This window comes from Dunckerocampus dactyliophorus, chromosome 4 (genome assembly GCF_027744805.1).
Source record: "Dunckerocampus dactyliophorus isolate RoL2022-P2 chromosome 4, RoL_Ddac_1.1, whole genome shotgun sequence".
Taxonomy (NCBI): Eukaryota; Metazoa; Chordata; class Actinopteri; order Syngnathiformes; family Syngnathidae; genus Dunckerocampus; species Dunckerocampus dactyliophorus.
Genome location: NC_072822.1, coordinates 35,824,305 through 35,841,711, shown reverse-complemented (window position 1 = coordinate 35,841,711; position 17,407 = coordinate 35,824,305). Strand labels below are relative to the sequence as shown.

At 43.5% G+C, this 17,407-nt stretch overlaps 1 protein-coding gene across 2 annotated transcripts in view; it reads left to right on the top strand.

Annotated features, from left to right (window-relative positions):
• Nucleotides 1–17,407, top strand: part of kremen1 (kringle containing transmembrane protein 1) — a 125,168-nt gene that overhangs the window by 99,652 nt on the left and 8,109 nt on the right. For both annotated transcript variants that reach the window (XM_054772994.1, XM_054772993.1), the window contains 4 exons: nucleotides 5,381–5,505; nucleotides 10,006–10,159; nucleotides 10,239–10,571; nucleotides 14,632–14,883. In XM_054772994.1, coding sequence (XP_054628969.1) covers nucleotides 5,381–5,505; nucleotides 10,006–10,159; nucleotides 10,239–10,571; nucleotides 14,632–14,883 — 864 coding nt within the window. The remainder of the gene's footprint in view (nucleotides 1–5,380; nucleotides 5,506–10,005; nucleotides 10,160–10,238; nucleotides 10,572–14,631; nucleotides 14,884–17,407) is intronic.

Genomic DNA, 17,407 nt, shown 5'->3' with positions numbered 1-17,407 from the left:
TGGCATGACCTTAAAAAGGCGCTTCGTGCTGGAAAAGCCTCCAATGTGGCTGAATGACAACAATTCTGCAAAATTCCTCCCCAGTGCTGTAAGAGACTCATTGCAAGTTATCACAAATGCTTGATTGCAGTTGTTGCTGCTAAGGGGGGGCAACCACTTATTAGCTTTAGGGGGACATCACTTTTCACACAGGACCATGTAGCTTTGGATTGTTTTTCTCCCTTAATAATAAAATGTTTCATTTAAAAACTGCATTTTGTGTTCAGTACACCGCTGGATATAAAGTACTTTGTTGTTCTCATGACCTGTAGCAGTATTGGCAGTTACCAGGGCTACACCAAAAAATACCAAACCTATTCCCACAAACCTGTGTAGCGTGGTGGTGCATGGGCCAAAGAAGAAGCCGTTGCATTTTAGTGCGGATCCCCAAACTCATAACAGCCCCGCCTGTCTATTCATCATCCTCCATGAACCAGGAAGTAGCCTGTGGACAAACGCACACACAAATATAACCCGCTTATGCTGACGTCTCTCTGACTGGCTAAGCGGTGCAGCTGTAGTTGATATTATTGTTGAGCGTGTATGCTAGCACGTCTTCCAAAGCATTTGGACCACAAGCAGTGGGTCATAGTCAAGTCAAAGAGCTAAAAGACCTCACGTTTGGTCCAGTGGAACCTTGAGGACATTTATGGCACTGTGAAACTCTTGCCTTCTCATCGTGTCTCCTCCCAGCCTGGAGGTCCTCCTGTGGGACACGCGGGCTGTTTGGAGTGTCAGGTGAGGCCGAGCGAGGCGAGGTCATTTTCATCTGTCCCCGGCATCGTCTCTAATTATTCATTTAAAAGCTACGACTCTTCCCTTTAATTAGACGGTTAGTCACTCTCTCAGGGCTGCCGGCTGGGTCATTGATCTGCTCCACGTTAATCTCCTAACAGCCTCTCCTGCAACACACACACACACACACACAGTGCTGACACACACACGTCCCATCGGAGGACATTATTCACCTTCATTTCTCAGAGACAAATTATAACCGTCTGAAAACAAGAAGCATGTCTCACACACACACACACACACACACACACAGTATGTGTCGCCCACACACACCAGCATCATATTCCCAACTTCCCACTGCCAAAGTGTCGGAGACGAATCAGAACACTCGTCCCTTTCTGTGCACATGATAACGTCCTCATTGTCCACACTCTGCACAGCTCCCATTTACAATGCAATGCTAATTTACGATCACCATGGACGAGCTCAATGTGGAGAACTAGCGGTTCTCTGTTGGGACTTTTCTGTGTTTGTGTCCCCGCAAGCCAACAAGAAGCGTGATGAAATGTCTTTTTCTGTCTTCGATAAGCCTCATGTCCTAAGAGACGGGGGGAAGTAGCTCACACACACACAGTTAGTGTGTATGTGTGTGTGCTTATTAATTAATGGACTGCTGGGAGTGTTTCCAAGGCTCCATCGTGGTTAAAATGGCTTTCATCAAGCCTGCAAAAACAATCAAAGATGATTTTTGTTTTAAGTCAAAGGATCAATTAAAAAAAAAGGTTTCAAGATGCACTTTACTTTCATTTCCTGTAAAAGGAGGTCCCAACCCAATCACTACACCGTATGTATCGTCCCTCGCTACATCGGGCCTCAAACATTGCAGTTTTTCAAAAATGAATGAATGAATAAATGATTACTGTTTCATGCGTGACTGCAGCCTATCATTAGTCCTAAAAAGATGCACATTTGCGCAAATGTTACTTGTTTCAAATGAACTAACATACATTTCAAAGGTTCCCTGACATGATTCACCAACTTCGCTTAAATATGTTATATATTGTTTGCAATTATCTTCTACATTGTTCCATTTTTGAAAGCCAATGGTAAATTCGCAAAAATGACATTTATAGTTCATGACGCCATCCATGATGAGCTAGCTCTCGCTGCTCAGCCTCATTTGCAGAAGTGACGCCATCGCTCAGGTCCAGAAACACGGTGGTGTATGAGACAGAGGATGTTTACAGTGATTATAGTGACAATTTGAGCCATGTGTCAATACGTCTGTGTACGCTCTCAGTCGTACAGGAGTTGTCCATCGAGGGAAAGGCTTCTTGAGACGTCATCTGTACTTCTGTGAAGAAGGTGTCGGACGTTTCGCTCCTCATCCGAAGAGCTTCATCAGCGAACTAACAAGTGCTGGTAGCCTAGGCCTTAAATACAGTAAGAGTGGGCGGAATTGGTGTGCCAACACCCTCCTTCTATTGGTTCCTTACACTAAGACTGGGAGGAGTAGTGGTCTAATCCTCTCCTGCCATTAGCACCTCCGATCAAAGGGAAGTGTAGCACCCTGTGGTTGGGTATGAACGACTCTGATACTGGCCCGTTAGCATCTATTGTTCTGGCTCGGCCCTGGCTTCACCTCATTTGCAAGACTAAGAGCTGTGGGTTTTGGTCTCAGTAACCTGCTGAACACAGGGTCCAAATTAAACCTCAAACCACCATTCCGATTCAATGATGGGTTCTGTTGTTTGACAAAAATAGCTTCCTTTACTCCTCTTTCAAACCATCTGTTTTCTTTGGCCAAAATCTTTACATCGCTGTCCTGAAAAGAGTGATTGGTAGCTTTAATGTGTAGATGTACTGCTGATTGAGGACCACTAGAATTGTCCCTGCGATGTTGATAAAGCCTTTTTTGGAGCATTTGCTTAGTTTCCCCAATGTAGTGTTCTTTGCATTCCTCATCTTTACAGTGGATGGAATAGACCACATTGCTCTGTTTTTGGTTTGGAGCCTTGTCTTTAGGATGCACTCATTTTTGTCTCAGGGTATTTACTGGTTTGAAATAGGTTGGAATTTTTTGTTGCCATAAGATCCTCTGGAATTTTTCGGAGGTTTTCGGAGTTTTTCCAAAAAAACTCCAACCCTGTGTTCAGCAGGTTACTGAGACCAAAACCCACAGCTCTTAGTCTTGCAAATGAGGTGGAGCCAGGGCCGAGCCAGAACGATAGATGCTAACGAGCCAGTATCAGAGTCGTTCATACCCAACTACAGGGAGCGACACTTCCCTTTGATTGGAGGTGCTAATGGAAGGAGAGGGTGAGACCACAACTCCTCCCAGTCTTAGTGTAAGGAACTAAGACTGTGTCAATAATTTTTGAGCAGGAAGAAACATTTGGAGATGAGATAGAGAACTTGCAGAACATGGACTTAAGCCTTAAGACATGGAGATGAAGATTGGTGGCCTTCAAAACACAGAATGGTAACTGTAAATTACTATGGAGTTGCTTATCCTTCAACTATTGTTTTAGATAAAACTTCTTAATGAGCGTAAAGGGCTTCTTATAGCCTGTTTGATTGTAGACGTGGCCACACGCCGCTGCCCCCGCCCCGCCTCACAGTAAACCTGTGGCTGTGAAAAGATGTTTATATAACATGTATACTGCTTTGTAGCCTTGCCGCTGTTGTGGAATAGTGTTTAGAAGGCATTATGTAAACAAGACATGACTTACTGGCTTCTGTAGCAACTTTTAACGTCGTTCTTCTTGTCTTGTTTTTTTCCTTTGTGCCATCAGAATAGCATCCTTTTTCAAAATGTGTTTATATGTACTCTCAAGCCAAATGCTTCTTCTAACGGTGTTCCTTAGAAGCAGTCATCAGTTAAATGTTCACTGATGTAGCCTTGCGATACCCGATGCACGTCTCTACAATCCTTTCATGTTAGAATCGATGGCTGACTCTTTTGGATCCAGGAGGCTGCTGCCTCTCACTGGCCCGACCGGATATCCGGTTGCATCGGTTTACTGTCAACAACCCTAGTGCACGCAAATCTACTATTCTGGTGGCGATCATTGAAAGTTCAATACAATTAGTCTTAAAACTTTTTATGATGTGTAGCGAAGCCTGTTTTTTGGGGGGGGGGTTTTACAAATATGTGGCCGCATACATGGCTCATCTAGCTAGGGATGGGTCAGAGGAAGGAGCTTTTTCCTTTCATGGCGTCATGAGTTGGCATTGGTGTTTTGTAAACACACATGAATAATATCAAAGTGCATCCTTTCATTTTTCTGTACGGCGGAAAAAGTTTGGACACCCCCTGCACCAAGTGATTTGGCGAATCTCGTGTCATTGTGGGTGAAAAGCGCAATACTCCAAAAGATTTCTGGCCCTCGAGCCAAGTGATGGATGAAGTCGTAAATAAGAGATGAATAAACTGTCAAACACAAAGTGTGACCTTGTTTCTCATCACACACACACACACACACACACACACACACACACACAAACACACACACCAAGTTCACGGCCTCATTTTTATACAAACAAAACAAAAGTACAACATCTATTCCACATGTGGAAAAGCTTTTATTGTGGAGGGAGGGGGTCAGTCCAGTTCATTCTCTTTGCATTGATGGGACAAATATTCCAAAAGCACATCAACACTCTTGTAAAGTCATTCCTTTTGTTTTGTTTTTACTGATGACAGTTCCAGGCTGCAATGTTTTAAGAGCAGACGACACTTGAGAAGTTGTGTTATTTTTTTACAACATGTTTATTATTGTGCTTGTAGTTCGTACTCCACTGCATCACACTGACATCTGGTCCTAATATTTTGGGTAGCCTCATGAGAGGATGCTGGTTTGACCTCTGATCTGCTCACTTTTCCTCGAGAGAAAATCATCTGTTCCAGGGTCAAACTGTTGCCTCATAGAACCTTTATGAACTCATTCAATCCCAGCCATTTTTCAAAAGTAGCGGCCATTATCAACAATTTTGGCTGAGCTTCCAAGGCACACAGAATATTGTGTTCTACGGCTGTATAAAAGTAGAACCTACCAAAAGAAAAATTAGACTCACGTCTTTCATCAGAAAAAAAAGTGTGTTTCTACCGTTTACCGTTCTTCAGTAATCAGCAGTAGAACATACGGACATTCCAGGAAAATATCAGTTCCCAACTAAAAAAGCCAGAAAACCAACATTTTTATATACAATTTTCACATTTGGAACTGAACTACACGAGTTGGAACTGAACTGTGTGTGCATGTGTGTGCACATGCGTGCGTTACAATTTTTTGGTGTTGCATGCAATGTAACAGCTGCCTTTGTGCAAGGGCTTCCTCTTCCTGTCGTGTGTGTCTCCTTCCTCTCATGATGCACCTCTGCCACTTAGTGGCCGTTTTTATGGCTTTCAAATTGCAAAGTTTACATTTTAACATTTTTTACTACTACTACTCACACTGTCAATGACTATGGATCATCTAATGCTATTTTATGTACCCTATCTAAATTGTGTTGGACACATATATTCCATGGTTATCATCACACTTGTGATGCAGTTAACACCAAATACGGAACTACTCCATTGTCGTCTTTTTTCCCCCCGCAGTGCCAGGTAACTTGGGCTGCTTCCGGGACAGCGGCGACCCCCCCGCCCTTTCCGGCGCCACCGAGACGTCCAACAAGCTCACCATCCAGAACTGCATCAGCTTCTGCAGGAAGCAGAGATACAAGGTGGGGCTCGGCGGAAAGATTGATATCGATATTGATGATTGCGCGAATAACTAACCTCACTCCTTCCGCTTGGGTTATTGTGACTACGTGAGATTTCCTTATTTACAAATTTAAAATGATCTCATACTAAACTGATTTCTGTTAACTTCTGATTCTAAAATTAAAAAGTGGAAAAGAAAAAAAAAATATATATATATATATACTGTATATATACTGCTAAAAAAAATGAGAGGAACACTTGTAAAACACATCAGATGTAACCTGGGGGAAAAATGATGTTGAATATGTTTCCTGATAATAAGTGGGTGATGTATTAGTAACAAAATGATGCCACATCATTTGATAGAAATGAAAATGATCACCCTATAGAGGGGGGAATCAAAGACACCCCAAAAATGAAAGTGAAAAAATGATGCAGCACACTGGTCCATTTTGCTAAAATGTCATTGTAGCAACTCAAAATGATTCTCAGTAGTTTGTGTGGCCCCCACGTGCTTGTACGCATGCCTGACAACGTGGGGGCATGCTCCTAATGAGACTACGGATGGTGTCCTGGGGCATCTCCTATATACAGTGTATATATAATACAAAAAATATACAGTATATACATTATTTTGTTTAAGTTCTGATATTCTGAAAAACAAACAAAACAATGACTGAAGTTGTAAGTTTTGGAAAATTACGTTGCGGAAATTATTATAACATTATAGGAATAAAGTCACAAAATGACAAAAAGTTCAGCTAGTTTAAAAATAAAAAAAAAATGCAGCAGAAGTGGAAAAAACAGCTGTAATCTTGCGAGCATAAAGTCAAAATATCAAGAGAAAGAAGAGAATACACATGAAGTATGATGAGGACAAATATGAAAGAAGTAATTTCATGGGCAAAATTTCTAGTACTGTGGGAATAAAGTCATAATATTATGGCAATGACGTCATAATACTGAATTATGAAAGACGGTTTTTGCAGATCATTTAAGAAGAAAATTTTAAAAAGCACATGAAATATATACAACTTCTTAGCATATCTAAAAAAATCAAAGTTTGGACACAACAAACAACACAACAAAGGCTTCGTTTCCACACAACACAAACTCACAAGGACAGATGTTGAATACTCCAGTTCCAAGATAACTAAATTGATGGCATGAAAAGACAAAGTGGCATCCATAAACATCACGCTGGCAGGTGCCAACATGGCCGCCTTTTGACCGACAAAGCGTTCACTTCATTGTGCGCGCCGCGTCTAAAAGTGGCACAATTCTTTCATTTGTGATGACAGTCGTCATTGTGATGCCCGACGCGCTGCCGCCCCTCTTTTTTTGTGCCGAGCTTCCTGTTTGAGGGTGAGCGGCGGATGACGAATCGTGGCGGCAATCGGGGCTGACAGCTGGAAATGAGCAGGAATTAGCTCGTCGGGCGCCTCCTCTTCAGTGCGTTTGGCTCGCCTTTGCCTGCGCTGCAGACCGTGCCAGGTGTTCATTTTACGTCTCGGCAGATTTGCGTTGGCTCGGGCTGCGCTGAGGTGCACAGACAGCCCCACCACCGCCGCTGCCACGTCCTGTTCCAAGTCAGCAGACACTCATCAGAACTCTGGAATTCTTCCCATTCACCTTCAAATCTCTACCGGAGCTCACCGGCTTTCTACGCTGCCTTGAGGCACGTTGATGTACCGATCTACACAGATCTACACAGATCTACACAGATCTACACCGATCTACACAGATCTACACAGATCTACCGATCTACACAGATCTACACAGATCTACACAGATCTACACAGATCTACCGATCTACACAGATCTACACAGATCTACACAGATCTACACAGATCTACCGATCTACACAGATCTACACAGATCTACACAGATCTACCGATCTACACAGATCTACACCAGCCGTGTCCAAACGTTTTCCGGGGAGGGCAACATAGTGAAAAATGAAAGTTTGATATTTTGTAAGGCAACACATGCAGTTATATATACTGTATTTCATGAAAAACTGCATCTCAGCTTTGTCATATGCAGTCGGTGAAAAAGCGTAATATTAATATCAACTTCACGCTTTTGCTTTTTTGTTCCCATTTTTGCTGTTGTTCGGGGGGGTTTCCAAATATTTCAACTTTCTTCTTAAGTAATCTTCATAAATTTTCTTTTTGTAATATTATGACTTTGTTCCCATGATACTATAACTCTTTCCCCAACCTAATTTACCAAAAATTGCAACTTTATTTAGCTTATTCTTTATTCTCGGAAATTTTCATTGAAAAAAAATCAGAGATTTTGAGAATTAAGTTGTAAATTCCATCCATCCATCCATCTTCGGGTCGCGGGGGCAGCAGCCCGTATTTCCCTCTCCCCAGCTACTTTGTCCATTTCCTCTCGGCGGAACCCGAGGCGTTCCCAGGCCAGTGGAGAGACATAGTCTCTCCAACGTGTCCTGGGTCTTCCCCGGGGCCTCCTACCTGTCGGACGTGCCCTGAACACCTCCCCTGTGTCTGGAAAACATGGTGAAGCTCCAACACAAAAAACAATTTTTGTAAAATCCATCCATCTATCTATTTTCTATGCCACTTATCCTCATTAGCGTTGCGGGTATGCTGGAGCCTATCCCAGCTGACTTCGGGCGAGAGGCGGGGTACACCCTGGACTGGTGTCCAGCCAATGGCAGGGCACATATAGACAAACAACCATTCACACTCACATTCATACCTATGGACAATTTAGAGTCTCCACTGAAGCTAACATGCATGTTTTTGGAATGTGGGAGGAAATTGGAGTACCCGGAGAAAACCCACACACACACGGGGAGAACATGCAAACGCCACACAGAAATGCCCAACGGAGAATCCAACCCAGGTCTTCCCATCTCCTGACTGTGTGGCCAACATGCTAACCACCAGGCTACCTTTTTTCAAATCATATATAATACTGTATATATTTAGTTTTTATTTTTTTATTCTCTCACGAGGGAAACATTGGATTTATAATTGCCGATCTATTTTGTGCAGAGAACACAAGTCACAGTTTTATTTGTATTATATTTGATTTTGGCGTATTATTAACAGTACTATTACCTCTGGCTTCAGTTTAGATGAAGTTATGACATTTTAAATTTCAGCTGACCTTATGATTGGACCCTGACTGCTTTGTGGCGCATGTGCACGTACAGCATCAGGAACAATTCCAGCCTCGTTCATCCGTCATCCTCACTGACAGCGCTGTGGATATCGTAACACAACACAACAAGGACGCAGCTTGACGCCACTTGGCGGGAGGCGTGGCCATGAATTCCTCATCCATGATGCAGTACCTTCATCACTTTGGGCGTGAACGAAACTTGGACAATGGTTTCCCTTTGGATGGAGGAACAATAGCACTGTTGAGTTGTGTGATGATTTCTGACGCTCGGCATTCCTGCGGGCTTGCGACGCTTCAGTCAAATTTATTGACACTAATGTGTGTTCTAACATCTGGAGGAGGGAAGAAAGCCATTTTGTTTCGTGCCGCTAGATGTTCAAAAGAAGACAGTTTTTGAACATTGCACTTAAACTGACAGCACAGACAGATTTCATTTTGAGTCATGTCAAAAACACTTACAGGGCTTGAAATTGTAGAAAAATCTCACAATGCGTTTTGAGAGGAACTTTGCAACTATTTCTTACACAACAAATGTTACCGTAAATGCTCCGATTAACGCCTCCATTCAGTTACACGCTGAGTCCCCTATCGGCGCCGAGCGAGTGGACTACAAAAGCACCGGGACCTCTAACCAGCACTGCTCAAAAAACATTAGCATCGCCAGCTGTGGCTGTAGGCATCTTCCTGAAGTATTCTTTAATGAACTCCTCAAGATGGCCTTACAGTCGTTCCTCGCGATATTATGGTTCAATTATCGCTCCCTCGCTATAACGCACTTTTTCACAAATGAAGTGCTTAATAAATGATGGCTGTTTTGTGGTAGACCATGAGCTGTTACTCGTCAAAACATATGTAAATACACGTGATATGTAGTATTCTGGTCACTAGGTGGCAGTAATGACACAAAACATGGAGACTTTAGCGTACATTACATAACGTTAACACTGCATGAAGTGTCAATAGAGTGGAAGTGCTAGGTTTTTGCCTTCTTAAGAAGAAGAAATTAATTTGAAGCAAACTGGTTAGCTTGCGGGCCGCACAGTGGCCTAGTGGTTCATTGTTGGCCCCACAGTCATGAGATTGGGAAGATCTGGGTTTGAATCTCCGTTGGGCATCTCTGTGTGGAGTTTGCATGTTCTCCCCGTGCGTGCGGGGGTTTTCTCCGGGTACTCCGGTTTCCTCCCACATTCCAAAAACATGCATGTTAGCTTCATTGAAGACTCTAAATTGTCCATAAGTAAGAATGTGCGTGTGAATGGTTGTTTGTTTATATGCTCTTAATGTCGTAAACCAGCTAGTAAAAGCTTGAAAACGAATCTGAAACATGGTGATCCAACACTGAACAGTTTGTCTCTGTGCAGCTTGCCGGCATGGAGTCGGGGTACGCTTGTTTCTGTGGCAACGAAGTGGACCTGCAGGACCACAACGAGTCCCCCAGCATGGAGTGCAACCATGTCTGCTTCGGCGACCACACGCAGCCGTGCGGAGGAGACGGCTGGGTCATCGTCTTTGACAGTCAGTGGCCGGGTCGCACTAAACATCCAAGTTGATCGCTCTTTTTCCTAACTTTTTTGCTCTGCTGTCATCATAACAGCCCGGGTGGGGTCCTGCGGGGGGAACTACACCTCCCCGTCTGGAGTCATCTACTCGCCTGACTTTCCAGACAAATACGGAGCCAGTCGTGTTTGCTATTGGACCGTGCAGGTGCCCGGATCCTCCGCCATCCTGTTCAACTTCACCTTCTTCGACATCTCGGATCAGACCGACATGGTGGAGCTGCTGAACGGCTACACCAACCAGGTGGTGGCACGCTTTGACTGGCGCAGCCCCCCGAGGGAGCTGGTCAACATCACTGGAGACTTTGTCATAGTTTACTTCTACTCGGATCGCACCAACCAAGCCCAGGGTTTTGCTCTGCTATACCAAGGTAGGATTTTGCTCTTGTTGAAGACTCTTCAGTGTGTAGGAAAACACTCACAAAACATCCGCTTTAATGATTACTGTCTTGGACGACTCTAAATTGTCTTCAGTGTTTACGAAACAAAACACATATGTTAGGTTTGTTAAGACGTCCGGTTATGTTTGTCAACCATTTTAAATTGTCTTCAGTGTTTATATAACATTATGTAAGGTTGGGTTGCGGGTACAGCAGCCTAAGCAGAATACCCCTGAGTCCTCCTACCGGTCGGATGTGCCCTGAGCACCTCCCCAGGGCAAATCACAGCGACAGTAGATGCAAATAACTTTGGTCTCTTGCTTGTAGCTCCACAGTCACCGCTGCTTCCTCAAACTACGGTGTGGGCTGAGGGTCAAACAGGACGTACGCATGTTAATCTTGTGTCAAAAAAAAATATAGTGCTGTTAAAGAAAAGTTCCGTTCACACGTTATTAACGTGTTAACTGTGACAGCCCTAGTATATCGTGTCACTGTTTTCACTGTTTACAAAAACACGTATGTTAGATTCGCGGAAGCCTCGAAATTGTCTTCAGTGCTTTCGAAAAAGCCGTACTTTAGGTTTGTGGAAGGCTGAATTGTCTTCAGCATTTGTGTGTTTTAGGTCTGTTGAGAGTCGAAAACATACACGTGTTGTTTGGTTACGTTAGGTTTGTTGCCTTCAAACAAAAACACGTACATTAGGTCAGTTTTATTACAAGTTGGAAACACATTAGTGGCGGTGAGGTTACGTTGGGTTTGTCTACACTTCTACTTTGTCTCCAGTGTTTACGAAAACAGATCCGTTTGCTCCTTTGACTGTGCTAAATTGTCTTCTGTGGTTATAAAGCACATATGTTAGCTTCCTTGAAGGCTAAATTGTCTTCGGCATTTACGTGTTTTAGGATTATGAATGGAAATCACGTACGTCTGGGTCATGGACGGGATGCCTACGAATTGTAAAAGTTGACGCTAGATTGATTGATGGCTCTAAATAGTCTCACGTCACAGACAGCACCAGTCAAATGTTTAGACCCAGTTTCCCATGCTTGTGAATGAGAAGGTGTCTCCACATTTTTGACAGGTTTGTTGACGAATCTCACTTGTTGCCGGAATGAGTGGTTGTGTCAATCCTGTGATTGACAGGCGGTCATGTTGGGTTGGAGCCCCAGGGTGGGCTCCACCCCACCAAAATTCTTATTTGCATGATGGAGTTTAAAAAAAAAAAAACGTCTGTCCTCTTTGATTTTTCCATTAGCTCGTCAGCGTCTCGCGGCCTCGGGTGATGCAGCGTTCTGAAGTCATATTTTGGCTTCCCTCTCTCAAATGTTCTTATCGAGTCGCGGCAGCCCGCGTCACTTGGCCTGATCAAATGCACGACGACTTTTTCAACGCCGCCCACGTACGAGAACACTGTGACTCCCTGATTGCATGATCGTGCCGCGTGAAGCCTGAGAACAAAAAGCCTGCAGAGAGTTGGTGACCTCACTCGCTCTCTCTCCTTCCACATTCATGTGGACGCTTGTGGAAAGGCTAATGGAAGCAAGAAAAGAAACAAATCCAAGCAGACACCGGACATCAGCGAGACATGGGACACAGGCCCAAGTTAGATTTGAATTGACGTTGACAATTAAACGCTGTCTTTACAACCCGAGACTTCAAAGCAACAAAGCATCCACCGCTGATCGTTGCCGTACAGAGGAACGGCAGACGCTCACATCGTCAAAGCGAGACGGAGAGACGAGGATGGGGGAAAAATGAAACTCGCTTCACTTTGGATACGGCAGCCACATGTGAACACCACGTGTGTGTTTTCAACACAGAAAACACATGTTGTTTTTCTGCACACAAAAAACACGGAGACCTTTAGCTCACTTTGAACACATGTGGGAAACATAGACTGATAGATACGGCAGCGAGATGGCTGGATGGATGGAGACTGTAGATTGGGATGTCCAAAGTGTGGCGCAGAGGCCATTTTCAGCCCACAGCTCTTTTTTTAATTGGCTGTCTGTACATGTATTATTAAATATTACACCAATAACACAAAGCAATGATGTGGATGTTTTCTTTTTCTTCAGATAGTTTATCTCCATCAGTTACAATATCTTTATATTTATATAATAATTAATCATAATTGTTACCGTATATTCCGGTGTATAAGCCGCACCCACTACGTTTAAGATTCAAGAGAGTTTTATTGTCATATGCATAGTAAAACAGCAGTTATACTATGCAATGAAAATCTTATTCTGTTCATTCTCCCAAGAAAAGAAAGAAAACACAAGAAAGAATAAGAACATAAGAAACATAAACACATAAACATAAATACCAATAAATTAAGCAACAACAACAGAAGAGACATTAATACAAATAAATAATACAAATAAATAAATAAATAAAGTGCTATGAGTGTGTGCGTGTGTTGCGTGCGGCGTGTGCGAGTGCTTCGTTGAGGAGCCTGATGGCCTGTGGGTAAAAGCTGTTTGCCAGCCTTGTGGTCCTGGACTTCAAACTCCTGTAGCGTCTGCCTGACGGTAGGAGTGTGAATAATGAGTGTTGTGGATGTGTGCTGTCCTTGATGAGGTTGTGTGTTCTGCGTAGGACTCTAGATGTATAAATGTCTTGCAGTGAGGGGAGGGCTGCCCCAACAATGTTCTGTGAGGTCTTGATCACCCGCTGGAGTGCCTTCCTATCACGTGTTGTACAGTTACCGTACCAAACAGTGATGGAGGCGGTAAGGACACTTTCCATAGTGCATCTGTAGAAGCAACTCAGGATTGTGGTGGACATGCCAAATTTCCTCAGTCTTCTCAGGAAGTACAGTCTCCTTTGGGACTTCTTCAGAATTTGTTGGGTGTTGTGAGACCAGGTGAGGTCCTCGCTGATGTGTGTGCCAAGGCACATAGGGCACATATAGACAAACAACCATTCACACTATTATTATTTCAATGTGAAATATAATGTATATATTTTTTACATTATTAAAATGAAAGACACCTTTTGTATTTCACTTTAATGTTTTTTTGTTTAGGAATGTAAATGATTTGTTCATGAAATATGATTTTTTTTTGGGGGGGGGGGGGGGGGGTGCTGCTTTGCTGCCATCTGTTTGTTGTCTGTTGCAGCACACTGATGACTGGCGTGGGAGGAGCTACCGGTACACACCTGCATTCAATTACTCACCTGGACTGTTTAAGCCCCCCTCCCTCCCTCGTGTAGTCTTCCCTGTTTGTTAGCTTTCTGGTCACACGTGCCTGCATTGTGAGTAGTTTGTCGATTGCCTGCTCGGCTACTTCCAGCAGTGGTGTTGTTGCACTTTGGCTTTTTGTAGTTCCTGCTTGGTTATCGGCAGCGCTTTTTGTTATTATTAGCCTTTGTCCTGCTCGGTTCTCAGCTGTGTTTTTTGTTAGTATAGTATGTTTTCCTCCTGCTATCTCCGTGTCCAGCAGCGCTTTGTGTTTAGTTATTTGATATTTTTCCCCGTGACGAGGCCCAGTAGATTTGTGTTGTACTTTTGCCTTTGGTGTTTTGTTTTCTGCTTTTTTGACTCTTGCTTGGAGTGTGTTTGTTATCAACTTTTGTTCCACGGACTGTCTCATCTCTGCATCTTGGGGTCCTACAGGTAGTTACTGGCTGTGGCCACTTGTGACTAAAGTTGTTATGATGATTACTTTTATCAGAGCGCTGAGATTCGATTCATTTCATCATCTGTAGCCCTAAAGCTCATCCCTTCATGTCCAAATGTGAGCTGAGGGTTTCAGCACCGATGCTGATGCAAGATGTCTGTGAGTGTGTGTGTGTGTGTGTGTGTGTGTGTGTGTGCGTGCGTGTGTGTGTGTCAATAAATGTTTAGGCATCCGGCGTTCCCCTGTGAGCCCACAAATGAGTTAAGCTGCTGTTTTATGAGGCGCAGTGTGGCCATCTGGTGCTGTCAGCAGGTTCAAAGGAGCGTCTGGAGAGGCCACCACATGCATGCTTGCACACTTGAACGTCTCGTCCTCGCTCAGCCGAGAGACACAACTCAAACAGACGCCCTTCTGTCCCCCTGCAGCACTGAGAACCCACAAAGCCCACGACAACGACAACGACGGCGGCGGCGAGACGACTGGGGACGAAGACGAGGGCTTCTCCAGCACTGTGGAACCTCCCCGGTCGCCCCCCGCCGTCACCGACAGGTCCAACCTCACCTCCAAAGGACGCTCCTCACAGATCCTCTACGTCATCACGTCCAGCCCCGGCAAACAGGACCACAACATGCCAGGTCAGTGGGCTGGACCCGGCGAGACCACCGGCCACAGCGCTAGTATGTCCCCCGTGATCCTCTACACTACAAGCTCTTTACCTTCCTCTTCTTCTGCACTCTTTGCTTCTTGTCAAACAGCAGGGTGCCAATGGACACAACATTAGGAACAGAAGTTAGAAGTTGGAGATGGTGTTTTTCCACGTACCTCACTGTGATGCACGTGCAAAAAGAAGCTAAACGAGTGTTAATAGGAAAACATTTAAAAGCAAGAAAAGACTTTTCTAAACTTCCTTTCATTTGTACAGACTTATAGATCCTGTAGTTGTATGAGTATCTTCATGGCCATTTTGACTCTTCTTTGGCTAAGACACACACAACAGTCAAGGAAAACTCAAATATGGACTAAAATTGCAATTTTTGTGTGCTGTTATTGCACCTAAAGGCAGCGCTGTCTCGCACGATCGAACGATAACACGGACGTCTCGTTTCACTTTCATTTGCTGTGACTTTTCTCCAGACGAGCGTCACTAAAATATGGACTCAAACTTGTACTTTGTGTTGTTATCACACGTTTTGTTAGTACAATAGTATGCAGGTATTAGTATTCTGTTAGTGTAGTATGCAGGTATTAGTATTCTGTTAGTATAGTATGCAGGTATTAGTATTCTGTGTAGGTATTGGTATAGTATTTCATTCCCACTGTAAAATACAGACTTGAATTCGTTGTGTTTTAGTAATACAGTATATACTGTACAGTATGTATTTGGTCATGACCAGCATTTTTACAGTTTTTTGGCTAAGACACCCACAAAAAAGGTCAAAACACAAAAAAAAGCAGAAAAATACAGACTAAAAGTCAACATCGGGTGTTGTTATGCTATCTTATGCTATTTTATGCTACCCTATGCTATCTTATGCTATCTTATGTTATTTTATGTTATCTTATGTTATGTAATAGCTGCACTGTCTGTTAGAGCAAGGGTGTCCAAACATTTTCCCAGCGAGGGGCCACATGGTGAAAAAGAAGCCGCTTTGATAGCACATGTTGATATGCTAACCAGTTACCGTAAATCACGGTGTATAAACCGCACCCGTGTATTAACCACACCCCCATTTTCAGGCTCACGGCGGGGAAAAAAAATGTTTAGTTCATAAATGCTTGCCAACTCTTTCATCTCAAATCAACATGCGTAAAGGTACTCAGCAATTTCAAAAAGAAGAAGAAAGGAGAAATCTGCCGTCCATCAATTCATCTGCAATGGAATTCATGTAAGAAAAGTTTGCCGTCAACTTGCCGATGATGTTCGCTCTCCAACGCCGGATGACTGACTCGTCCACACCGTGCTGCCGTCCTGCTGCCCGGTTCCCAAACTCTTCTGCATACCGGCAGACGGAGAGTTTAAACGTTGCTGTGAAAGATCGTCGTGGCGTTTTGAGAGGGTACAGGCCCGGTCACACCGCCCGAACTTTGCTGTAGCGTCCCTTGAACGGTAGGAAGAGGGGGCCGAATTTCGACATCGCTCGTCACCGCGCATAAAATGAGGAAAAAAAAAAAATAGAAAACACAAGCGGTGCACCGCTGCAGCCGGCGTTGCTTTAGCCTTGATTTAACGGTAGCGAATGTTGGTTTAGTGGTGACGCGAGCGGTGATAGAGCGGCGTTCTGCGCATGCGGATCAGTTATCCATGTATTGTACAGAACACATAATGCTGCATTGCTTCAGTGTGAATTTGAATAAACTCCAACGTTGTATCGTATTTTACATCATCTGCAATGTTTTAATGGAAGCTTAGGTTAGCTTCAGTGTATATAGAGATCCTTTCACTGTGTGGAAATAAAGTCAGCCGTCAGATAAGTTAGAAAGAAATTGTATACACAAGCATTTTCAGCAACTGTACAGCAGAGGGCACTAAAGTCAAAGCAACTGTCTGACCCACAGACGGCTATTCTAAAATGGGCTTCTGGTCAATTTCTCCCCGTACAGTCTGGTCACAGACCTGTCATCGTGTATAAACCGCACCCCAATTTTTTGCTTGCCGCTGGGAAAAAAGTGTGGTTTACACACGGTGTAGTAAAGACTGCGGTCTTTACGGTGTAGATATTTCATCTTGGCTTTGTCATATACAGCAGGTGAAGAAGCATAACTTAAAAAAAAAAACTTTTTTTGGCTACTAAAATGACGTTATTTGTCCTCCATTATTATGATGTTATTCTTGTAAAATTTACAACTTTTTTCTCTTGATATTTTGCCAATATTCTTTTAAAATCACTGTACACTTTTGTTTGTAAAATGTTGTAGTTGAATTATATTTATAGAGTGAGCCATGGGCCAATAACAAAACAGTCACGGGCCACAAATGGCCCCTGAGCCACACTTTGGACACCCCAGTCAAACCCCATCTAACAATAAAATGTACGTCTTGTAAAGACAGAATTGGCCATTTGTTTTTTTCTGTCCAAATGTGTAACATTTCTGAAATATTGGACTTGTTTCCTGCCAGAGCAAAGGTGTAATTGGACATGAAGACACCATGCTTTACTGCTCATAGCCTCTAGGGGGCATATATGTTTGCCTATGTGACTG